Here is a 26,771-nt window from a genome sequence, read left to right on the forward strand (position 1 = left end):
GTGACTGTCTCGTAACTTAATACATATCAGGATGTCTCGTTAATGGATTGTATACATGTATTTAGCTGTGGGTACAGGTATGTGTACATATTAATTACGTACATGTTATTTCACTGTGATGAAAACACCTCGTCCAGTATCTTGGTGCACTATGAAAACTGTACGTGGGAAGGTCTGCAGCAGCCTGCGGATGGTCGTGGGTTTCTCCCGGGCTTTGCCCGGTTTCCTCCCAGCACAATGCTGGCCGCCATCGTATAAGTGAAATATTATTGAGTACGGCGTAAAACACCAATCAAATAAATAAATAGCTACTATCAAAACTTGTGCAGATGTAGGCATGTTTATGAATACACAAGGTTTCTTGTCTGCTTTGTTGCAGAATTTCATTTACTGCTTTAAAGAAGACATTTACTGCTTTAAAGGTGACAGTTGTGCATGCATACACTGTTTTGTAATGAAGATTCCAAGCAAGACATTTGCTTGTATCTCTTGTCCAGCTGAAATAATAATATAAGAAAATTGTTTTATTCAGGACCTCCATCTAGAAAAGAACAGGCCAGGTGCCCAGAAGTCAAGATTAGATTGCATGTATTGATAGTCTATGATACTAATGGTAAGGGGACATATATAGGGAAAAGGTTTGTGGTGCCAAACTCTTAGAAATTGTGATCATTATTTCTCAAAGATCTCTGCACAAGAATGAGAAACTTTAGTAATCGGTTATATAACTGCTTAACATCGGTGCTTTGTGGCCGTGTAAAAATGTAAAACAAAGTAAATATATAGTGGATTCAATGACCAATATGCGTTTCTCCTTTGTTTTGGTTTAATACTCTTCACAGTTTGCTATGCTGCCTCTCTTGGTGCTCAGCACTAAGAGGTTGATAGAACAGGGAAACAGGACTGATTGGCCTGGTGTCAGTATCATATGACTGGGTGGGGTGTCATGTCTGGTGTCTTCAGCATGACATTTCAGTGGCAGCACTACTTTGGCAGCATGGAGAAAACACAGTATCTGTACACTCACTCCTCGTCATATGACTGAAAAATTAAGTACAACATTAAAACCCAAGCATACATACATACACACACAGAGACATACATACAAACAAAATCTTATGGGGGCCTCTGTGGCTCATTTGGTTAGTGCACTTGCTGTGAGTTCGTCCAGCTCATGCTGGCATCCTCTACAGTGGGAAGGTCTGCCAGCAACCTGCGGATGGTAGTGAGTTTACCCCGGGCTCTGCCCAGTTTCCTTCCACAATAACGGGTGCCGTGGTCATTCATTGCCACACTCAGGACTGATGTGTGCATGTAGACAATGGCAGTGAGTTTATGGGTGGAGGAAACTGGAGTGCCCAGGGTAAACCGCCGACCTTTGGCAAGGTACTCGTGAACTATATGATGTCAAGATATTCATACCGTATTGATGGAGGACAAGTGGTCTTCAACAAACACTAGACTGTGCAAACTTGTCATTCAGCAGTTAGCCATGCACTTACTGTCGCCAGGCCCCACAAATCCTAAGAGCCACTGAAACACTTTGAGAAGGCTTAACTGACCAATGAACTGAAATATTTTTATTATTAAAAGAAAAACAAGGTATCAGTCAAACCACAGAAGAATATTGCCCTGAAAAGAATATGTCTTGACTACAAATTACAAATGTTATGTTTGGCTCTGTATTTTTTTGGGGGGGGGGGGGGGGGCTGAATTTCCAATTTCCATGTTATGCGGCACAAATTCTGCACTCACTCAGCATCAAAAGTTGTATTAAGTACTGGTTAACTTGGTGTCTTTACACCGTAATTGGATGAGACTTACTATCTGGTAACTTGAGAATGTTGTTCAAGTGAGGCAGCTAATGTGCGTGAATATGTCGGCAATGACACAGAACCTGTTATCAAATAACCAAACTAACACAAAACTACCTGTATATTTAACTCCAAGCAAAACAAAAACAAGACCAATCTTATATCCATAGCCAGTAAATATTTCAAAGAAATACACATATGTTGTATTGTCATAAGTACATATATATAGGCTTAGCATAAACAACCTCAATATAACTGTACTTCTGAAGTACTCAATACTTGTACTTGTCAGATTAGAAGTACCGGTATCTATAGCTTTTATACTTATTACAAATTACGTGTATAAATGCTGCTACCCAGTACGTATAATGGGGACATGTATACTAGTAAGGTGAAACAACAAAATTTCTTGGACATCTAATATCCTGGCATGTCACAAGTAGAAGAATAAGCAACAATTCACCATAAATTTAACGCAATGTCTTGTTAACCAATTGTTCGATAAAATATACCCCAAAGAGACATGTTTTCATTTTCATGTGACTCGTTCAGAGACGGTTTCTGCTATCAAAAGAACGTCATCTCGCAAAATTTAAAACGATGTTGTTCCATCACAATTAGTTTTATGGTAAATGGCCATGTTTTTTTTTTTTAATTTTTAATTTTTTTTTTTTTTGTTCTTTGGCAGAGAAATATGAAAAAAAGTTCTAAAGTAGGCTACCATGGTAAATGACTATTAAGCATCTTTTCTTAGTTCTATGGCCCATAATACACATTGCATAAATTCAAATAAAACTTTAACATAAGCTTCTTTGTTCTCCATACATGTATATCACCTCTCACCACATCACCCCATATTTACCTTCAACATTTGGTAAGATAAAAAACATCATTACCTCTACCTATTTTTCCCAAAAAAAATTGAATGTGAAGATGAAAATGTGTTTTTTTGACGACATTCAGTAGCAGTTTTCATTCAGTGTATAGTTTGAAGTCTTACTTGCACAGAAAACTTTCAACATATGGAAAATCCTTAGTGTCATGCTTTCTTCTGGAACCATATCACGCCTCTGCTTAAAGAGGCTCTACCAGAAATTTATATCAATCAGCACAAATATAATTCTCGTGTTATTTTAGAATACTGTTAGACCAAATAGTTACATTTCACAAAACATCATTCTGTGCACATGGCCTCTTCTGTGCACATGGCACCAATCAAATATGTAATAAAGTTTTAAAATCGAAAAAGCAGATTGCATAACAACTTCTTCAAACTTTAAAATCCTTTAAACACTTGTATAAATCACACAGGTACATTTAGGAGTCTTTACTGAAAGGTAATAATTTGAGCTATTCTTGGTAAATACAGAAAATTTGATTTGATTAGCGAATATGGACTTTTTGCCAAAAAATCTCTGGTATGGCCTCCTTTAAAGACAACTATACCACATTATATACTATTATATATATATTTATACATACCATTATACTATAATGCATTGTACCACATGAAACCTGACAGACAAATACAATGATGTACAAAAATATTATAGACAAGTGATAACTAACAATGTACAATGTCGAACATTTTCCCATTTTCTTTATACACAACTTAATATCTCGAGTTAAATAGTGGTGATAATCACATTTAAATTATAATTTTGCTCTACTCAGGTAATTGCAATATGGCACTGGAATCAGAAGCCCTATATTCTTTCTCATTCACACTTGAAGGCAAAAATTTCAGACGAACAGGTCAATGAATTAATTCACATTGTTTAAAACAAATACTTCTGCATACTGTAATTCTTTAACCTCTTCACATGTTTGCAAGGTGTTTTATTCAAGCATATTCTAAAGACATTTTTCTGTGTAGACTGATAAAATTGTACTTTTTGTGAAGCCCTGATATTGGCCAATCCAACCAATGTAGTTTTGTCTTCAAAATCAAATTAAAAAAGTGCATAAATTGCATTGAAAGTTGCTATTTCATATGCGAAAAGGTTGTGGAATTAGGGTAGATCGTGCAAATTCTCATGAACTGACAACAATTTTTGGGAAAAGTACGGTACATTTGCAGCCTACTAAAGAATCCCCAAAACAATATGGCTACATGCATGCACAATCAATTTTTTATATCCCTTAATCAAATTTCAAAGCTTGGTATCAATGCCATGCCATGCCATAGTCTTAGTTCCCACAAAAATAATATAACACAGAAATACTTAACACAAATCATAACTTAGTTGCCAAAGGACTTCACAGTTTTCACAAACAAACCCTTAAATAAGCAAACAGCCATTTCTGAGAACACCACAGCTGTACAATGTAGTTAAATCACCGGATTGTTCGCGAATTTCAAATATCTTTGATCTGGTCGTAATTTTGTGAACAAATGTATTATAATATATTCCAAACAAGTAACATGTACTAGTTCCCCGTTTTCACTGATACATTTCAGGTCTGTGTAAAATGCTTCCATAATGTCCAAAATAAACTTAATTCAACAGATAACTTTAAGAGGACAGAGGTTAATAAATCACGGCATAGAACAATTTGTGGCATGTTTTATGGTTGGGAAGAAACGCTAAATAATATATCACACAAATCTGAGAGGGTTTTTTTTTCTCAAAAGAAACTAGTGATGTGAAATACAGATCAACATCAACATTGTTCACACTTATACTAATACATGTATGCAACAATTCTAAAAAATAAGACGTGGGAAGGTCTACCAGCAACCTGCAGATGTATGTGGGTTTCCCACAAGCTGTGCCCGGTTTCCTCCCACCATAATGCTGGTTGCCTAATATAAGTGAAATATTCTTGAGTGCGGCGTAAAACACCAATCAATCAAAAAAATAAAAAAGAAGACAGTACATTGTACTTACACAAAATATAACAGTCGACAGTCATGTCCTTTTGCTCTTTTATAGTCATTTCCAAGCTAAAAGTTATTTTTTGAAATACAATGGTCAGTTGAAAAAATTCCAGATCTAAAAATTTTGTGGAGGCATGTACAGTTGTATGGCTTCGAAAACTGACTCCTGTGATGCCTAACATATGACTAACTGACGCCCATCTCCTGGCCACCAGCTCAATCACCTGACCTCCAGCTCAATCACCTGACCTCTAGCTCAATCACCTGACCTTCAGCTCAATCACCTGTGGTCTATCCACAGAGCGTTTGCACTTCATCAGCAGGCTACAAAGAGCACCTTGCAGCAATGACATGGGCTAGTATAGGAACTTTACTCCAAGATGGCTGACAAGCGTTGTTCATGAACTTGGACTGTATGGTTAACTAGACGTACACGAATGTCGGACTAGATGCTTAGATGTGAACTCTCCACGTGAATTTGTTAATCATACTAAATCAATCTTCCTGATAACATGCACAGGTGTGATGCGGATCATCATGTAGGAGTTGATTGTCCTGATAAGATAGTAACCATGACAACAAGGTGTCTCTTTGGTTACATTGGTTAGCAAAGAGTTGTCTTTCTTGGCTGAAGCTGGACGACTACATTTCTAAGTATTTCTGAAATGTGTTCCTCCCTAGTCTAAGTTTTTTTTAACTGCTACATGCCAGTTTCTGACAAATATGCATGGAAATCTTACTTAAAATACAATACAAAGAAGTTGTTATCCATCAGTGATGTTACATGTGGTATCAACATAGAAACATCGTAAGTCATCCACGCAAAAAAATGGTCTTGTTCCTGTTACGGACACCTCTTATTAAAATTTAAATGCCACTTACAGGTAGCAAGACTGCTTCACAATACAGTTGATCTGTTGGCTATTTTTGAACATGGTTGGTATGAATTCCTTCCCATTCTAAAATTGTTCTGCTTGCATTCACACCTTAAGATGCATGATTTGGTTGGTTATCTCCTTGCATGGCTGGTATGTATCCCTCCCCATTCTAAAATGGCTTTGTCCGGATTCTCTTCCCAGTTCGGATCCAAACGAAGCTGTGATGAAAAAAAAAAAATGCATTGAAACCTTTTTCTACATCCCTTGAGAGGACATTAATTGGAGTCATAAAGATACATTGACAAGTGATGCGGAGAAACAGCATCGCGTTTACAGTTAGGTACTTGTATCAGATAAGTAGTTCTTTTCAAAGCATCAATGAAAATAATGTTGTTGTATACATATTGCATCTGGTTCTTCAAACAAGTAAATTCAAGTTTCACAGAACATTTGTGATATAATGCCTCCACTACTAGTTGCCATGGTAATTATATACACTGTGAACCACTTTTGCAAAAATTTCCTTAATCATTTTTTCCTTAATTTCCCTGTAAATCCACATTATGGTGTTATAACCTATACAATTTCGTTTCAAAAAGAAACTTTTGAGAACTTGAGCTTACAAACTTTCGCCATAGACCTAAGATCATAATGTACCAAATCCATTCCTCTGAGATTCAAAATCAACAAATGCTTAGAATTTTGAACAGCTAGACCAACGAAGTCAGATAACACACATCTAACCTTCTGTTGCCTTGATTTCTCCACTTCCTTCTTTTCCCACTGTTTTTGTTTCATCTGAGCCAGCTTAGTAGCTTGGTTTCCCACACTCCACACCTGAGGACAACAACAACATACTGATCATTTATCAGGCTGTATGATCAAATTTTTCTGCCTGTCTTCCACTCCATTTGGTTTTTTTTTTTTTTTGCTTGTTGCCTTATAACATCTTAAAAAGCACTTGCACTGACAGATTTCTTTGTGTAACTGTTTCCAGTTGGTTGTCATGGAAACCAGAAATTTGAACACATTTTAACAGCCATATTTTAATTTGGAAACCAGTTCATCTCAGTATGAATCTGTATACAAACCATAAAATCTTTATTTTAATTCTGTTAAGCTTCTCTCATGTCTATTGGAATTATACGGACAGATGGGCAAACATGGTGCCCCTTCAGCACAATATGTCAATGGGATAACAATAAAAACTAAACGAAACAGCTGACTGACGATGTCTTTCATACCTCAATACTGTGTAGCCTGCAGTCGACCCCGTAGTGTTGTACGGTGTCAAAATCCCGTGGGATGAAGATCGGCGGAGTCTTGCTGTCTTTGCCAATCTGGATACCTCGCCGTTTGTCTCGTGATTTCTCATTCCACAGGAACAGCCCTGCACCCACTACAGGTAAAAACACACTGTCACTTGTTGTATTCAGATTACATTAAGATCAAAGACTAACACAGATGGGTGGAAGAACTAAAAAAGAATTCTATTTGCATTTCTTATTTTCCACATAAAATCAACTTGCTATTCAATTTATACTGAAAAGCATATTTGTCATAATTACTAAAACTTTCTAAAGTTTCATGCCGGTCACTTGTGGGAAGGTCTGCAAGTAACCCTGCGGTTCTGTGTTTTCCTCCAGCATAATGTTGGCCACCGGTAAATAAACAAATACATAAAAACTACAAATGTACTGTCTTCAGTACAGCCAAATAATTTCTATCGTAATTAATAAAATTTTAATACCACCAAGGTATCTCTTGTTGACCCAGACAACAAAATCTACAGTCATAAGCATATCCTGTTAAAATTTGTCTAGATTCACCTGTGTACTTTAAGTAGTTTCACTTACCTTGGATCACCCTATACGAAGGGGACACCTGAATAAGCTGACAATCTGCACCTCCAAACACAGAGCCATCCTCCCTACAGAAGGAAACCAGGATGGGCAATCATATATGTAATATACACAGATGTCACACAACTGGAAAGATCTTCAAAAAACAATTCAGCATAAGGTCCTCCCTGTTTACCGCTAGCTTTGCCATCAGTGTCTGTAAATGTCAAACGACAGCTGGTTGTTCTGTACTACGCTAATTCTTCCACCTTTTCGCATGTTTACAAGGTGTTTACTTTCTGACAGCATTATTCTATGTACAGTAATAATAAAAATTACCCTATCCTATCTGTGCAGTCCTCACCAACCCAACCAATACAGATTTGTCTCCAAAATCAAATTAAAAAGGTGCATAAATTCCACTCGAACTCGACTAGTCAAAATTAATCTATTTAATCTGGTTCCTATGTTATGCATAAAATCAACTTGCTGTTTCAACAGCTAAAGTATTAAACAGTCTTTCTACAATGTGTGTCACATTCGTTTTGGCCAGAATAGTCTGACACTCTTAAATGCTATGATTTTGGAAATTAGCAATTTAACACTCTTCCTTGTCCAGTGGTTAGTGTGGTAGCGCAGCACAATGACCCAGGAGCCTCTCACCAATGCGATTGCTGGGAGTTCAAACCTGGCTAATGCTGGCTTCTTCAGTCTTACAAAGTAAGGTTTCCCAGAAACCTGAGGATGGCAATGAGTTTTCCTCGGGCTCTGCTCAGCTTACTCCCACCATAATGCTGACTGCAATCGTATAAGTAAAATATTCTTGAATTTGGCATAAAACTCCAATCAAATAAAAAAGTACAAGATCCACTATGCCACTGAGTAAGATTTACTGCTGTAACTGAGTCATTGGTCAGTGACCAATCAACAACAGCAAAAGAACACTTCAGCCAAATGAGCCAACATTATGTCTCCTGCTACAGATTTAAGAAATTTGAGCCCCTGACAAACCTCCACTCTGTGTCCGAGGCCACACAGTAAACATGATTCCCTTCAAACGCAATCAGCATCACAGATGGACCATGGTATGAGGTCACGTGATATGAAAACCTGAAAAACAAAAACCCATTTATGGAACATGAGAAGAAGAACTAATTATTGAAGACGTGTATATTAAAAGCAGTGTCACACTTTCATAACATCAAGGCATGTACATTAAATGACCTAAAATGTCAGTCAAAAAAGTGCATTCTTACAAGCAAATAAATGTCATAAAAGACCACTTTTGATGCTGAAATTTTAAATTTTATTTAGGAAAACGCAACAAGCAAACAAACCTCAAAACACCTTTCTAAGATCAACAGGTCTCTGAGAAATAGGGAAAATGTGTGACTTAGTCATACCTGAAACTTTAGGTCATTCACTGTACATGTAATTCCCCATCCCTTTATTACATTCATTGACTGCCCCCGATGACCATGTAACTTATATTCAATATTTCCTCTATGATTCTGCCATCATCAAGACTAATTGTAAAATTTTGATTTATTTTATCTGACTGGTGTTCTACGCCGTACTCAGGAATATTTTACTTACACGATGGCCGCTAGCATTATGGTGGGAGGAAACCCCACAGACTCCAGGGGAAACAGACACCCATCATCAGGTTGTTGCCAGACCTTCCGACATACAGCCAGAGATGAAGCCAGTAAGAGCTGGACTTGAGCCTTATCATATACATCCAGCAATGAAGCCAGCCTAAGCGGCCACATTGATAACAGTTTCCTACGTCATTGTGCTGTGCTAGCACGCAGGCCCTTGCAACCAGTACATGGAGCAACAGGTAGGGGGTCCATTGCATTGAATCCTGCTTTTCTTCTCTAAACATAAGTACATGTACATGTATGCATGGATGAGCGAGTGAGTGAGTGCTTGGGGTTTAACGTCATACTTAATAATTTTTTCAGTCATATAACGATGAAGGAATCATTAGAGTGCATGGAATATGCCTCCTTGTCACAGGACGGATTTCCAAAGCTCTTTCATTTAGTGCTGCTTCAATGAGACGCTTACCGAAGGCAAGTAAGCCACCCTGCCCAAGCCATCATACTGATACGGGTCAACCAGTCGTTGCACTACCCCCTTCATGCTGAACGCCAAGCGAGGAAGTTACAACTTCCTCTTTTAAGGGCTTAGGTGTGACTTGATCCAGGATTGACCCTGGCTCTACCGCTCCCGAAGTGGATGTATGCATGGTTGAGAGATAGCGATGGTAGTGGTCACATACCTGTTGGCGGACAGGCCATGATCATTGCTACTGTACAACAGACTCCAGCTTTGAAACTGAGACAAATGAGCCTGAAAAATACAATTTTCAATGGAAAATAGCATCGTTTTTTGATGGTCACATGTTCAAATCTAGCTATTACTGTTTTGTATGCAGTCTTAAGTCAGACTGATTGTCAAGTGTATGATGAAGTCCAATGGCACATGCATACTCCAAGCAATTCCAATTCCTCCAATCACACAAATCATTGACATGTGCTTGATTGTTGTGTTTAATACAAATCATTTCAGTGGGGAAGCGTATATAGCCTTTAATCCCTTGAGAAGGCGCTAGGGTAAAGCAGGTCTTTGAGCCACTGTTATGTCAAAAATTGATTGTAGCATAACATCTTTAAGGAGGATTAGAGACGCGTATTGATATCTGGAAGATCAAACCCCCACCCCCAGCTCCTGTAAGCACCTGGTGAACACCCTCCTACTGCTCTCCTAACAGGTATTCACATCACACTACAGTACTGTGGTGTGATGTGAATACCTGATACCAGACCAGAAGGCAGGGGTTCAGCAGGTGGTTATTGGAGCTAGGGGTGGAGGTTTGATCTTCCTGCTGTACTGTGGTGTTATGTGAATACCTGATATGAGACCAGGAGGTAGGTGTTCAGCAGGTGGTTACTGGAGCTAGGGGTGGGGGTTTGATCTTCCTGCTGTACTGTGGTGTTATGTGAATACCTGATAGGAGACCAGGAGGTAGGTGTTCAGCAGGTGGTTACAGGAGCTAGGGGTGGGGTTTGATCTTCCTGCTGTACTGTGGTGTCATGTGAATACCTGATACCAGACCAGGAGGTAGGTGTTCAGCAGGTGGTTACTGGAGCTAGGGGTGGGGGTTTGATCTTCCTGCTGTACTGTGGTGTTATGTGAATACCTGATAGGAGACCAGGAGGTAGGTGTTCAGTAGGTGGTTATTGGAGCTAACTGTGCTGTACTGTGGTGTGATGTGAATACCTGATACCAGACCAGAAGGCAGGGGTTCAGCAGGTGGTTACTGGAGCTAGGGGTGGGGGTTTGATCTTCCTGCTGTACTGTGGTGTTATGTGAATACCTGATATGAGACCAGGAGGTAGGTATTCAGCAGGTGGTTATTGGAGCTAACTGTGCTGTACTGTGGTGTGATGTGAATACCTGATACCAGACCAGAAGGCAGGGGTTCAGCAGGTGGTTACAGGAGCTAGGGGTGGAGGTTTGATCTTCCTGCTGTACTGTGGTGTTATGTGAATACCTGATAGGAGACCAGGAGGTAGGTGTTCAGCAGGTGGTTGGTTACTGGAGCTAGGGGTGGGGGTTTGATCTTCCTGCTGTACTGTGGTGTGATGTGAATACCTGATATGAGACCAAAAGGTAGGTGTTCACCAGGTGGTTACTGGAGCTAGGGGTGGGGGTTTGATCTTCCTGCTGTACTGTGGTGTTATGTGAATACCTGATAGGAGACCAGGAGGTAGGTGTTCAGCAGGTGGTTGGTTATTGGAGCTAGGGGTGGGGGTTTGATCTTCCTGCTGTACTGTGGTGTGATGTGAATACCTGATAGGAGACCAGGAGGTAGGTGTTCAGCAGGTGGTTATTGGAGCTAGGGGTGGAGGTTTGATCTTCCTGCTGTACTGTGGTGTGATGTGAATACCTGATATGAGACCAAAAGGTAGGTGTTCAGCAGGTGGTTACTGGAGCTAGGGGTGGGGGTTTGATCTTCCTGCTGTACTGTGGTGTGATGTGAATACCTGATATGAGACCAAAAGGTAGGTGTTCACCAGGTGGTTACTGGAGCTAGGGGTGGGGGTTTGATCTTCCTGCTGTACTGTGGTGTTATGTGAATACCTGATAGGAGACCAGGAGGTAGGTATTCAGCAGGTGGTTACTGGAGCTAGGGGTGGGGGTTTGATCTTCCTGCTGTACTGTGGTGTTATGTGAATACCTGATAGGAGACCAGGAGGTAGGTATTCAGCAGGTGGTTACTGGAGCTAGGGGTGGGGGTTTGATCTTCCTGCTGTACTGTGGTGTTATGTGAATACCTGATAGGAGACCAGGAGGTAGGTATTCAGCAGGTGGTTACTGGAGCTAGGGGTGGGGGTTTGATCTTCCTGCTGTACTGTGGTGTTATGTGAATACCTGATATGAGACCAAAAGGTAGGTGTTCAGCAGGTGGTTACAGGAGCTAGGGGTGGGGGTTTGATCTTCCTGCTGTACTGTGGTGTTATGTGAATACCTGATACCAGACCAGAAGGCAGGGGTTCAGCAGGTGGTTACTGGAGCTAGGGGTGGGGGTTTGATCTTCCTGCTGTACTGTGGTGTTATGTGAATACCTGATAGGAGACCAGGAGGTAGGTATTCAAGCAGGTGGTTATTGGAGCTAGGGTGGAGGTTTGATCTTCCTGCTGTACTGTGGTGTGATGTGAATACCTGATAGGAGACCAGGAGGTAGGTGTTCAGCAGGTGGTTATTGTAGCTAGGGGTGGGGGTTTGATCTTCCTGCTGTACTGTGGTGTTATGTGAATACCTGATAGGAGACCAGGAGGTAGGTGTTCAGCAGGTGGTTGCAGGAGCTAGGGGTGGGGGATTGATCTTCCTGCTGTACTGTGGTGTGACGTAAACACCTGATACCAAACCAGGAGGTAGGTGTTCAGCAGGTGGTTATTGGAGCTAGGGGTGGAGGTTTGATCTTCCTGCTGTACTGTGGTGTGATGTAAATACCTGATAGGAGACCAGGAGGTAGGTGTTCAGCAGGTGGTACAGGAGCTGGGGTGGGGGTTTTGATTTTTCTGCTGTACTGTGGTGTGATGTAAATACCTGATAGGAGACCAGGAGGTAGGTGTTCAGCAGGTGGTTACAGGAGCTGGGGTGGGGGTTTGATTTTTCCTGCTGTACTGTGGTGTTATGTGAATACCTGATATGAGACCAAAAGGTAGGTGTTCAGCAGGTGGTTATTGGAGCTAGGGGTGGAGGTTTGATCTTCCTGCTGTACTGTGGTGTGATGTAAATACCTGATAGGAGAGCAGGAGGTAGGTGTTCACCAGGTGCTTACAGGAGCTGGGGGTGGGGGTTTGATCTTCCTGCTGTACTGTGGTGTTATGTGAATACCTGATATGAGACCAAAAAGGTAGGTGTTCACCAGGTGGTTACTGGAGCTAGGGGTGGGGGTTTGATCTTCCTGCTGTACTGTGGTGTTATGTGAATACCTGATACCAGACCAGGAGGTAGGGTGTTCACCAGGTGGTTACAGGAGCTAGGGGTGGGGTTTGATCTTCCTGCTGTACTGTGGTGTGCTGTGAATACCTGATACCAGACCAGGAGGAAGTTGTTCAGAAGGGGGTTACTGGAGCTGGGGGTGGGGGTCTGATCTTCCTACTGTACTGTGGTGTTATGTGAATACCTGATACCAGACCAGGAGGTAGGTGTTCAGCCAGGTGCTTACAGGAGCTGGGGGTGGGGGGTTGATCTTCCTGCTGTACTGTGGTGTTATGTGAATACCTGATATGAGACCAAAAGGTAGGTGTTCAGCAGGTGGTTATTGGAGCTAGGGGTGGAGGTTTGATCTTCCTGCTGTACTGTGGTGTTATGTGAAATACCTGATAGGAGACCAGGAGGTAGGTATTCAGCAGGTGGTTATTGGAGCTAGGGTGGAGGTTTGATCTTCCTGCTGTACTGTGGTGTGATGTGAATACCTGAAGGAGACCAGGAGGTAGGTGTTCACCAGGTGGTTATTGTAGCTAGGGGTGGGGGTTTGATCTTCCTGCTGTACTGTGGTGTGATGTGAATACCTGATAGGAGACCAGGAGGTAGGTGTTCAGCAGGTGGTTACTGGAGCTAGGGGTGGGGGTTTGATCTTCCTGTTGCAGGTAACATGCAGGAAGCGATGTAGAGATGGTCCACACATAGGCATGGTAATCAGCTGAGTTCCTTGCTTAATACAGTCCAGGTGAGGCACATCTGCAATGTCCTGGGGAAACATCCAAGTGTGACAAGAATTAAAACACAGGGTTTATATATTTGATTGGTGTTTTACAGCGAACTCAAAATTATTTAACTTTATAAGACCGCGGCCAAGCATTATGAAGGGGATTACGCTTAATCATCCGCAGGTTGCTACAGATCTTCCCACATACGCCAGAGAGGAAGCCAGCATGGCCTTTTTTTCTTGTTTTTTTCATAAGCGCAGTGATAACACTATATGGGTTATTGCCTCACATCCAAACCAAATTCAATGATGAAACAGAAGACAGAAAACTTGACAAAATGTACAATACAAACCTTGGGCACAGCCCTAGGTATAGACTCCAATATACCTCATTATTACTCTATTTAAATGACCTAATTTTTAATACATGATAAAAGTTGCCCATTTTTTCTCATTCTAGCCATTGATCTTGGAGAGGTCTTTTACAGGTTTATTCAGAAGGCAGATTGTTACTATACCAAAGAAAGGTCAGATTCAGTTATATTTTCTGATGATTTTTTGGGAGGAAAATTTTAAGTTATTTAATAAAATGTAGTTTATCTTTCCTACTAACATTAAGCGCATACATCAACACTGGTAATAAATCTTTGACTTTTTACCAGTTCTGAAGGCATCCTCGCCCCCTGAAGGACAGACAGCAGCCAGGTGTGTGTGCCAGTATACAGGTGAGGGCTGTTCCAAGACATCCAGGTAGACAGAGCTTCCAAGGTCAAGGTGCTCTGACTGCCAAACTGTAGAGAAACAACCACGAGAAATCACAACCATATACATATGCAGACTTATCTATTATTTCATGGGCGGTTAACCATATAACAGAATATTCCACTGACGCAAAAGTGGTCAGGTGTAATGAGGGAAGGAAAGTGCACTGAGTAAACCTGGCAATGTCCTCTGTCAGGTGCATTTTCCTGAGAAACTACCCGAGGTGCTGCAGCCTATAACCCAATGAGAGACCAGTTTCTTACCTACTGTACTTTAAAAGTCAAATATTTTAAAAACTTCTAAACTTTAATAACCTGTAAATACCTGTCTGGAATTTCTACACTGTCAACAGCATTATGTAAGGTTTATTCTGCAATATTTTTAAATATTGAGCCTGTGTTTCTCTTAGGACTGAGATAACTTTCTCACAAGTCAGAACACTGTGTCACTACAGCACAGCAATACAGTGTGTCCACATGAAGTGCTTGCATGCTGAAATACACTGAGTCAACACTAAGTCCTTGAGTTCAGCAATACAGTGTCAACACGAAGTGCTGGAGTGCATCAATACGCTTTGTCAACGAGAAGTGCAGCAATACACTGTCAACACGCAGTGCTGGAGTGCATCAATACACTTTGTCAACGAAAAGTGCAGCAATATACTGTCAATAAGAAGCGTTTAAGTGCAGCAGTACATTGTGTCAACATCACAAAAGTCCTTGGTGTAGGAATACACCGTGTCAATAACAACGTCTTGACTCCAGCAATAACAGTAAATGAGCAAAGCGTCCTTAAGTCACATACACTTTTTCATATTGGAAAAAAAAGGCAGAAAAAACCACAAGTAAATAAGAGCATCTGATAGTCAGTGTTATTTAATACTGAGATGAGAACGCTTTTCATGATGCAATGCTTGTCCATTATTCCTTGTAAAGTGACAAACAACCTTCTGGCCCTTTCTAGCTGGTAGCAGCTGTGCTTGTCCTGGATCAATGGCCACAGACACATCACTTATATAAAAATATACTCTGTCATTTGGCTCTGAGCAATTAACAGCACATGGCAGTATAAAGGAATATACACGTGGCAGATATAAAAGTGTTATATATACCAGTACACACAAGGTGGAGCGTTCACAAAAAAGTAATAGCCAGGCATGCCAGGTTTAGAAATTTATGTTAAAAATAGTATAGGCAGGCTTGCTGATTTGGTTGTCAGTTATGATTAACAACCATTTCTGACTCTTACTTCATTTCAGAGGCAGAGGATTTGTCCAACATGCCGAACATGCCGTGAGCGTCAGCAGTTAATGAGCAAAGCCAGTGACATAGGTCGTGAACAAATAATTATCATCCATCAATGGACCAAGCCTGTGCTTCTGCGCATTCAAAAAATTCCCCACCTGACATCACTTTCCCAAATTTCACTATACTGATGGAAATATCAGAATGATAATACCAAATACGCTTCAAAAAATAATAAATACTGAGCAAAGACCATCAATCATGCAATCATGCACTCATGTCTGCGACCAGTCTGCCATCATTCTGCGACTATTCTGCAAAAGCACTATAATTTTATCAGGCTTGCTATGATAACATGAACACTTGCATGACACGTCCGTTGTTCAGATGTGTGGAATAACATACAACAGGTGTACAATGAGACACCTCTATCACTCAGACATGTGTACAATAACATGACAGGTGTACAATATGACACCTCCATCATTCAGACATGTGTACAATAACATATGACATGTGCACAATAACATATGACAGGTGTACAATATGACACCTCTATCACTCAGACATGTGTACAATAACATATGACAGGTGTACCATAACATATGACAGGTGTACAATATGACACCTCTATCACTCAGACATGTGCACATAAACATTTGACAGGTGTACAATATGACACCTCTATCACTCAGACATGTGTACAATAACATGACAGATGTACAATATGACACCTCCATCATTCAGACATGTGTACAATAACATATGACAGGTGTACAATAACATATGACAGGTGTACAATATGACACCTCTATCACTCAAATATGTGCACAATAACATATGACAGGTGTACCATAAGATATGACAGGTGTACAATATGACACCTCTATCACTCAGACATGTGCACATAAACATGTGACAGGTGTACAATATGACACCTCTATCTTTCAGACATGTGTACAATAACATGACAGGTGTACAATATGACACCTCCATCATTCAGACGTGTGCAATAACATATGACAGGTGAACAATATGACACCTTTATCATTCAGACATGTGTGCAACAACATACGACAGGTGTACAATATGACACCTCTATCATTCAGACATATGTACAATGTGACACTCCAGTCATTCAGACGTGTACATTATGGCATCCCAATCATTCAGACGTGTACAACATAACGCCCAAATCATTCATAAATGTGTACAATAGGACACCCCAATCATTAAGACATATTTACAACAAAACGCTCCAATCATTCAGACATGTTTACAATATGACACCCCAATCATTCAGACATGTTTACAATATGATACCCTAATCATTCAGACATGTTTACAATATGACACCCCAATCATACAGACATGTGTACAACGTGACACTCCCATCATTCAGATGTGAACAATATGACATACCAGTTATTCAGGTGTATGTACTATATGACACCACTATCATTCAGACATGTGTACAATATCACACTCCTATCTTTCAGACATGTGTATAATATGACACCCATATCATTCAGATATGTGTACAATATGACACCACAATCATTCATACATGTGTACAATATGACACCCCAATAATTCAAACATTTACAACATGACACCCCAATCATTCAGATGTGTACAATGACACTTCAATCATTCAGACAAGTACAATATGACACTCCAATCATTCAAACATGTGTACAATATGACACCCCAATCATTCATACATGTGTACAAAATGACTCCCAATAATTCAACATGACACAGCAGTCATTCAGATGTGTACAATACACCCAAATCATTCAGACATGTACAATATGACACCAGATACAAACACGTACAATATGACACCAGATACAAATCAGTACAATATGACACCAGATACAAATGTGTACAATATGACACCAGATACAAATCAGTACAATATGACACCAGATACAAATGTGTACAATAACAAGGATACTAACCATACTGTTGACCAGAGATTCAAACACTATGTCCTCATCACCAGTAGGAGGTTGGATTTTAGAGGCTGTAAGAGTTAAGGTATAGCAGCACTTCACCATCTCAAGAGCTTCTACAACACAAAAGAAAATCACACATTTACTTATTTTATTTGCATACTACATTGTACCATAGAATATTTTCGTTCTACATGTATGCTAAACGTCAAATTTATGGTTCATGAAATCCGAGTAAAATCCAAAGGAAACAAGCAGTCATTAACAAACCTTGATTTATTTATCTATGTGACTGTTGCTCAAAGCTATTCTCAAGAGTTTTTTTCCTGTATACAATGCACAGTTTGGTAATCCATAGTTAACATGCTAGCACAGCACAATCATCCAGAAGCCTCATACCAATGCAATCAGTACGAGTTCAAGTCCAGCTGATGTTAGCTACTTCTCTCGTCATGTGGGAATGTCTGCCAGCAAACCTTCGGATGGTGTGTGGGTTTCCCCTGGGCACTGCCAGTTTTTGTCCCGCCATAAAGCTGGCCGTCACATAGTATACGTGAAATATTCTTCAGTACAGAGTAAAGCAAATAAATATACAATGACAGACATTTTTATGGACCGAAGAAACCGGAGGGCAGAGTGTAAACCCCAGACCAATGGCAAGTCAGAGACAAACTTCCCTATGTGATGTGAAGACAGACAATGTTTGTAGACTGCCCAAATGACCACACTTGTGTCACTGATAAACTAACTGTCACAAAGGCTCCACAAACAGCGAAAGCGCTGTTAATTTTAACAAAGGCACTGAACATATAGAACCTCACCTGCTTTTGTTAAGTGATCCTTACTCGCTGAGAACAATGCAAAATAATATTTTTTTAATGACTCTTCATTCAAACGAAGCACTTCTTTCCCTGACTTGACAAAATGGTGCTGGCTGAGGCGCTCCTTTTCTGTGTGTCCATGGACAAGCTGTAAGAATAGTAGCTGTCCGAATCTCTCCAGAGGCCCCTCAAATGCATTCTGAAAGAAAGAAATGCATTCTGAAAGCAACAAACGTATTCAGTCTGAAGGAAACAAATGCATCCTGAATGAAAAAAAATGCATTCAATCTGAAGAAAACAAATGCATTCAATCTGACGGAAACAAATGCGTTCTCAAAGAAACAAACACCTTCTGAAAGAATTTAACTAACACATTCTCAAAATTCTCAAAATGCTGACAGATATCCACGCGTACATATAAGTACATGTGCAACATATGTAACAAAAAGACAACAAACTGTTCGGTATGGCACCAAGCATATTTTAACATACCAATAGATGGGGAAGATTTAAAATTAAATCTCACATTTAAATCAGAATATCCATCAGTTTAATTATGCCAAATTTAAAACGGTCACAAATATATCTGAGCCGTCATCATGGTGGAATGTGGTTCAGGATACACTGTATATACATGTATATCTGAGCCACCAGCATGGTGGAATGTGGTTCAGGATACACTGTATATACATGTATATCTGAGCCAGCAACATGGTGGAATGTGGTTCAGGATACGCTGTATATACATGTATATCTGAGCCAGCAGCATGATGGAATATGGTTCAGGATACACTGTATATACATGTATATCTGAGCCAGCAACATGGTGGAATGTGGTTCAGGATACACTGTATATACATGTATATCTGAGCCGTCATCATGGTGAAATGTGGTTCAGGATACACTGTATATACATAAATATCTGAGCCAGCAGCATGATGGAATGTGGTTCAGGATACACTGTATATACATGTACATCTGAGCCACCAGCATGGTGGAATGTGGTTCAGGATACACTGTATATACATGTATATCTGAGCCAGCAACATGGTGGAATGTGGTTCAGGATACACTGTATATACATGTATATCTGAGCCAGCAACATGGTGGAATGTGGTTCCGGATACACTGTATATACATGTATATCTGAGCCAGCAGCATGATGGAATATGGTTCAGGATACACTGTATATACATGTATATCTGAGCCAGCAACATGGTGGAATGTGGTTCAGGATACACTGTATATACATGTATATCTGAGCCACCAGTATGATGGAATGTGGTTCAGGATACACTGTATATACATAAATATCTGAGCCAGCAGCATGATGGAATGTGGTTCAGGATACATTGTATATACATGTATATCTGAGCCACCAGTATGATGGAATGTGGTTCAGGATACACTGTATATACATAAATATCTGAGCCAGCAGCATGGTGGAATGTGGTTCAGGATACACTGTATATACATGTATATCTGAGCCGTCATCATGGTGAAATGTGGTTCAGGATACACTGTATATAAATGTATATCTGAGCCACCAGCATGGTGGAATGTGGTTCAGGATACACTGTATATACATAAATATCTGAGCCAGCAACATGGTGGAATGTGGTTCAGGATACACTGTATATACATGTATATCTGAGCCAGCAACATGGTGGAATGTGGTTCAGGATACATTGTATATACATGTATATCTGAGCCAGCAACATAGTGGAATGTGGTTCAGGATACATTGTATATACATGTATATCTGAGCCAGCAGCATGATGGAATGTGGTTCAGGATACACCGTATATACATGTATATCTGAGCCACCAGTATGGTGGAATGTGGTTCAGGATGCACTGTATATACATGTACATCAAAAAGCCACTACATTTTCATCACATCCCACCACTTATTTATCTGAGTGGGATTTAACGCCAAAGTTAAGTCTAGCTCTCGTTAACTTAGCAGGCAGTTGTCAGGATTATTGGCGGATAAAACACAGGGGAATAAAGAGCCTCTTCAGCAATTATTTTATTTATTTATTTGATGGTATAACACCATCCATACTTTTATTTTTTTTTTAACTTTATAAACCAGCATGTATACTGAAAAATGATATGGTAAGTTGCCGTGTATAAGCTGTTGGGAAAGGAAGGCTTTATCGGCCAAGAAGATCTATACTCCAGCTGGCATGCCAATATCATCCGCTGTGAGCACTTTACGGGAGACTTCTCTGATCTACCGGCTTACTTTCAGTGTGTCTCAGTTAGCGAGTGTCTGTAATTACTGAGAAGGGACGGTATCTAAAACTTTGCCAATGACTTATTGCACATTTTGTCTTATTCTGGGAGTTTGTTTGATCTTAGACCGATGTCTTAAGGGTTGTTTGGAAGGTAGGATGATTATGATATCCTATTAAGTTTCAGAACAAAAAGTAATATTTTTGGACATTTATTTGCCTCAAAAACTACACTTTTTGGAGGTGAATCCGATGGCAGTCAGGTTTATTAGTGGAGGAAACAGATTTAAATATGTCATTCTGATTGGCCAACAGCCTGATAGCAGTAAATTAGAGATACTCCACTCCAAAGCAACGTACTCCACTGGACAAAGTAAGATACCCCACTGGACAAAGTAAGATACCCCACTATACAAAGTAAAATATCCAACTAGACAAAGTAAGATACTCCACTAGACAAAGTAAGACACTCCACCAGACAAAGTAAGATATCCCACTAGACAAAGTAAGATATCCCAGTAGACAAAGTAAGATACTCCACTAGACAAAGTAAGATATCCCACTGGATAAAGTAAGATATCCCACTAGACAAAGTAAGATACTCCACTAGACAAAGTAAGATATCCCACTGGACAAAGTAAGATATCCCACTAGACAAAGTAAGATACTCCACTAGACAAAGTAAGATATCCCACTGGACAAAGTAAGGAAGACATAGAATTTAACCTAATATACAAGCACCCCACAATTTTCCTCAAACCCATTTAACATGTTCTCACTGCGATATATGTGAATAATTGCTGAGGTGGTGTTAAGCCAAAATCATTCATTTATTCACTTAATAAATTGCACACACGAGAAGACTCTCAAATATGACTGCAAATGTAACCGGAATGACACCATGGCAATTCATCAATCCATCCACCCATCAAATCATTTTACTCACCTCAAACGTAGTTTTGGACAAATGTGTTGAGTCATCAGATTTGTCCTCTCCAGTAGCTGTGGATTCAAGTTTCTGTGAAAAAAGGCAAATAAATAAATAATAAATAAACATAACATACAAAATAAATTCACTAAATTAAGCTTATTTAGGTGTCATAGAGCCAGTACAGGTTATACAGGGCAATAGAAAAACAGCTACTAGAATTTCACAATAATATGTTAGACAAAGACACCCAGTGATCCAATAATCCACAAAATGTGTTGACGAGCACTGGCTGAGAGTTTAGAGTGTCTTTTATTCCGAATCAACAGACCCAGGTTCAAGACCAAGTCATGTCGTACATACATAAAAGACTCTGACATTGGCAATCTTGGTATTTCTCTGGCCTCTTGGCCGGGCTGATGTTGATACAATGTGACTTGATACAAAGGTGTCAAGGGAGGCAGGGGTCAAACTGTTTCATATTACGAGATATTCGGAGTGAAGACCTTGACAAAATCTGAGTTCATCCAATCTGATTCAAAGGTCACTGTGTAAAATGTATATGACTTGTGTTCCTTTTTTATCATGTAAAACATTATGGAAATGGACAAAATACAACAATCAATCATTTACATGTCATCATTTTAATTATGAGCTCTTCAAAATGACTGAATGACCAAACATTTCAATCTATGATGCTTTATGTCCTTGGCATGGTGTTTCATTGAGGCAGCACTAGAAATTAGGACCAGCTACTGCTACTAGGAGACATCATTGTGAAATATTGGAAATGTAGTAAAGAATGTGAGGTCAAACACCAGGCAGTAGTACAGGCCAATCAGTCAGAAGATATTCACAAATGCCTGGCTTCTAATTCAGACAGCATATGTTGAATCTTTCAAAGTCACAGTTCATGGAAGAGTTAAAACATACTGAATATGAATTCGACCTTGGAAAAGAACTTAACCATGGGTCAAGGTGGTAATACATTATAATTAAGGTCATAGTTTTAATGGAGAAGGCAGTATTTACATGAATCTGCCCGATTTCCTCCCACCATAATGCTGGCCGTCATGAGAAGGTCTGCCAACAACCTGCGGATGGTCGTGGGTTTCCCCCGGGCTCTGCTCAGTTTCCTTCCACCATAATGTTGACCGTCGTCGATCAAGTGAAATATTCTTGAGTACGTCGTAAAACACCAATCCAATAAACAAATATACGATAATCCCATAATGAATAATTAGGATTTATCTCCACATTGGCACGAGTCAAAAAACAAGAAACTACACACGAGTACCTGCTACGTGCCATGGTTCAAAATTAAGGGTGCATGTGTGTACGTTTTGGCCGGTGGACCTAAAAAAGTTTATCTACAGAGATAACCATTTTGTAAATATAAAAATTTACCTCAAGTTTAACGACTTTGTTAGCCAGGGTGCACTCACAAATGATTTTCTGATTTATCCAGATCCGCAAAGTACCGCTACCTATTCACTAATGAAGTAAACATGAACAGTTGCTGTATTTCACCTAAAGTTTAGCTTTTTTTCAAGTGACACATTTTGCTTGATTGATTAATCCACCTTATTAGGCCATCTAAGATGTATTTAATTTGGATTTTATAAAACACTCAAGAATATTTCACTTATGTGACGGTGAACAGCATTATGATGGGATAAATACCCACAACCATCCGCAGATTGCTGCACCTGCCCGAGTGATTAGAGTGTCACACTGTGCATGCGTCTGAATGATTGCAGCGTCACACTGTGCATGCGTCTGAATGATTGCAGTGTCACACTGTGCATGCGTATGAATGATTGCAGTGTCATACTGAACACCTGTCTCAATGATTGGGGTGTCACACATTGTATGCGTCTGAATGATTGTTGTGTCATATTGCACACGTTTGATTGATTGGGGTGTCATTGTATAAGTCTGAACATTTGGGGTGTCATGTTGTAGTCTACACGTCTGAATGATTCAGTGTCATACTGTACATGTCTGAATGACTGTAATGTCATATTGAACATGTCTGAATGACTGGAGTGTCATATTGTACACTTCCTCTCTGGCCGTACGTGGGAAGGTCTGGCAGCAACCTGCATATGGTTGTGGGTTTTCATCGGGCTCTGCCCGGTTTCCTCCCACCATAATGGTCGCCATTGTATAAGTGAAATATTCTAGAGTACGGCATAAAACTCCAATCAAATAAATAAATTAATCACACATTGTCTGAATGAATGAGTGTCACATTGACCACATGTCTTAATGACTGGGGCATTCTGTACAGATGCCTGAATGATTAAGGTGTCATGCTGTGCACGTCTGAATGACTTGGGTGTCCTATTGTTGACATATCTAAATGACTGGGATGTTACTGTACACACGTCTGACTGATTGGGGCCTCATATTGTACAAATGACTGAATGATAGGGGTGTTACATTGTACCCATGCCTGAGTTTTTTGGTGAAGTTTGATATTATTTTTTATCACAAAAGCCGTTGTTGACATTATAAGTATTGTTTTATGGTCTTTATGTACTTCTGAAACGGCATTTTTACAAGCCCAACTTTAAATGAAATACAGTATTTCCAAAATGTAGTACCAGAAAGATACCATGAAGCGAAAATTTGATACACCACTGTGCACATAACATTGATGTAGCTGTTTTTATGCACTCTTTTGAATTAGTTCCAGTCAGAAATAATCTCCGATCCCTGTGAGATTAGACACAGACATGACAAACCTGACAAACTTAACTGCAGAGGTAATCTGGGTCAAACCAGTGCTATGGCCTAGTTCTTAATGGGTGTGTCAATTCCTCTGTCTCCCAGAGACTCTGTACACATATATAGTACATGGATATACACAAACCAGTCACGGAGCATTAGATCTGTATAACATTGGCTAACACAATTCAAACCTCAACCCTCTGTGCGACTTAAACACATACCTGATATCAGGTATGTAACACCAATATAAGCCATTTTCATGGTTAACAATTATATTTTAAGAAGGAAAAGTTCACTCTGAATAGTGTAGGCAGAAAATAAATACGATAATAAGTTAAACATGCTGTACAGCTTTCAGCATAAGTATTCACTTAGAACAAAGAAGAATTCAGTGCAAAGCAAGTACACTGTATTCTGAAAAGATGGCTAAAATAATATGTTAATTTTAATTTAAGTCCTTGAATCATGAAAACGTTATCAAAACTAATCAATTTGTCTTGTTTGTCAGTTCAATTATCACACCTGATTCTGCGAGAAAATATACAGAGAATCAGGAATGAAATGCACAGTGATACTGCCCAAAAATATTGCCTTACACATTCGACAGAGTTTAAATACAATCATGCAAAACAAATTATTATTTAAGTATTATTTGAGTGTTATTATTTCAACCATGTACTCAGGAAGATTAATTAACTTTTACATGTATGAGAGTGATCACATTTATGTAAGGGCACAAAAAATATCAGTGCCCTGAATAAATCACTACTCTTAACCTGCTGACTTAAAGGGATACAGATTTGTTGCTGACAGAAAGGTAGTAACGTACATTTATTCCCGCACGACCATGGCTGCAGGATTAAAGGAATAAAATATCTGCAATCACCCAACATTTGTATCCATGTAATGTCAAAGCAGTAGTAGCTGGGTTGTAGCACTTAACTGTTCAAGGGTAGTGAGGCTGTGCAGAAAATGCCGTAGACATGGGTGTCTGTATAAGGGCCCTGGTCCACATGGCTACAATAATATTGCACCCCAAGTCCTAGGCACATGATCAGTTTCACTGATAAGCACAAAGACAGCTCATCCTGTTATCTATTACTATTTAACTATCATTGAAGGAACCACTCTATGTAGTGAAGATGGCTGAAAAATATTGATGTATTTCATCATCAATTAATCCACAGCAATCTGGGACAAAATATGTAATTGTATCTCACCTACTGTATGTGACAAGGCAGATTTACTCTTCCTGATCCCTGGATGTGCATTAGTGATAAGATGCCTTGGGTCAGTGCAGTTTCAGTTTCATCTTATATTATGACTATAATACGCTCTCTGTGTTTGCTTTACATCACTGCCATCGCTAGCAAATTTTTAACAGAACAACACCACGGTCAATGGGGTCACATTGATGAGGCAAGAAATGAGGTCAGAATCAACAAGTTCTGTTTCAACCTGTGTTTGTATTACTTACTGATACACATACATTCTCTTTATCTAAATTAAGCACAACATGATTCTGGCCGACACCTGAAACAATGTTATTGATGAACGCTGATTAAATAGTTTTGCCCGAGGACGGCAGTGGTGAGGTTAAGCCTACATGGGTTGCACAGCCTCCACAGGTCATGCTCATCTAGTGGTGGCAAGGCGTAAAGTGAGCAAAGAGAGCGGCACATGCAGTGTAAGGAGTATGAGCTGTATGATGTAACTTATACTGTTATTTACAATGGCATGATGTAAGTGGGAAGGTCTGGCAGCAACCTGCAGATGGTCGTGTGTTTCCCCCGGGCTCTGCCTGGTTTCCTCCCACCATAATGCTGGCCGCCCTCATATAAATGAAATATTCTCGAATACGGCGTAAAACACCAATCCAATAAATAAATAAACAATGGCATGAAATTGAACGACTGTAAAACATGGTGAAATGTGTCAACTAAATGATGACAGCTTGTGTATTAGTGACCAAAAATGCCTCTAAGAATTTTCTCATTATTCAAAATCGTTGAGAATTGCAAGCATTATACAAAACTAAACGAGAAATTTCCAGTGCATCAACTACTGACGAAAACTGCACCTCAAATAATTTCACCAAGCCCGTTGTGTCAACCTTCACTTTGCCTGAATTGCGCCGCAGTCCATGGTAACTAGCTCCTTGATTGTCTTTATCAGTCCCATCAGACTGGTCCTCTGTGGCCATCAGATTCCCCATGTTGTAAAAGTTTGAATTTAAACAGTAACTCAACGACACATTTCCGATCGGCTGTCAGCTGAGTAACCTTTGACCCCAGATCTCCTAACAGAGATGTTCTGCACCTCATGCCGGATCTGTGCGGAGAACCTGCTATAAAATTATTACGCCAGTACAACAGTTATAATGTTACCTGTCAGCTAAAATGCATTTTTTGGCTCAAATTTCAACATCTTTATGGTAAAC

The 26,771-nt window shown here is 39.8% G+C and overlaps 1 protein-coding gene across 1 annotated transcript; it reads right to left on the reverse strand.

The window, feature by feature from the left end:
* Positions 1 to 5,137: 5,137 nt before the first annotated feature.
* On the reverse strand, positions 5,138 to 26,609 carry LOC135476446 (uncharacterized). The gene is made up of 20 exons (XM_064756474.1): positions 26,412 to 26,609; positions 21,614 to 21,685; positions 18,429 to 18,627; positions 17,614 to 17,723; positions 14,303 to 14,434; positions 13,548 to 13,685; positions 13,126 to 13,196; positions 12,760 to 12,924; positions 12,440 to 12,632; positions 12,052 to 12,148; positions 11,500 to 11,566; positions 11,108 to 11,275; positions 10,710 to 10,799; positions 10,430 to 10,505; positions 9,702 to 9,772; positions 8,426 to 8,524; positions 7,430 to 7,503; positions 6,818 to 6,972; positions 6,318 to 6,410; positions 5,138 to 5,791 (listed from the first exon to the last, which is right to left on the reverse strand). Exons 1-20 carry the CDS (start codon positions 26,544 to 26,546, stop codon positions 5,705 to 5,707), a joined length of 2,292 nt encoding a protein of 763 aa, XP_064612544.1. The 5' UTR covers positions 26,547 to 26,609; the 3' UTR covers positions 5,138 to 5,704.
* Positions 26,610 to 26,771: the final 162 nt, after the last annotated feature.

This window comes from Liolophura sinensis, chromosome 10 (assembly GCF_032854445.1).
Source record: "Liolophura sinensis isolate JHLJ2023 chromosome 10, CUHK_Ljap_v2, whole genome shotgun sequence".
Taxonomy (NCBI): domain Eukaryota; kingdom Metazoa; phylum Mollusca; class Polyplacophora; order Chitonida; family Chitonidae; genus Liolophura; species Liolophura sinensis.

What these genes read in the sequence shown, in the direction of transcription:
- LOC135476446 (XM_064756474.1), bottom strand. Translation starts at nt 26,546, where the DNA reads ATGGGGAATCTGATGGCCACAGAGGACCAGTCTGATGGGACTGATAAA. An exon ending in AATCTCTGGTCAACAGTATG is followed by an intron (nt 14,435 to 17,613) that starts GTTAGTATCCTT and finishes GTTTCTCTACAG; the next exon opens with TTTGGCAGTCAGAGCACCTT. An exon ending in CTAGCTCCAGTAACCACCTG is followed by an intron (nt 11,276 to 11,499) that starts GTGAACACCTAC and finishes GTCTCCTATCAG; the next exon opens with GTATTCACATCACACCACAG.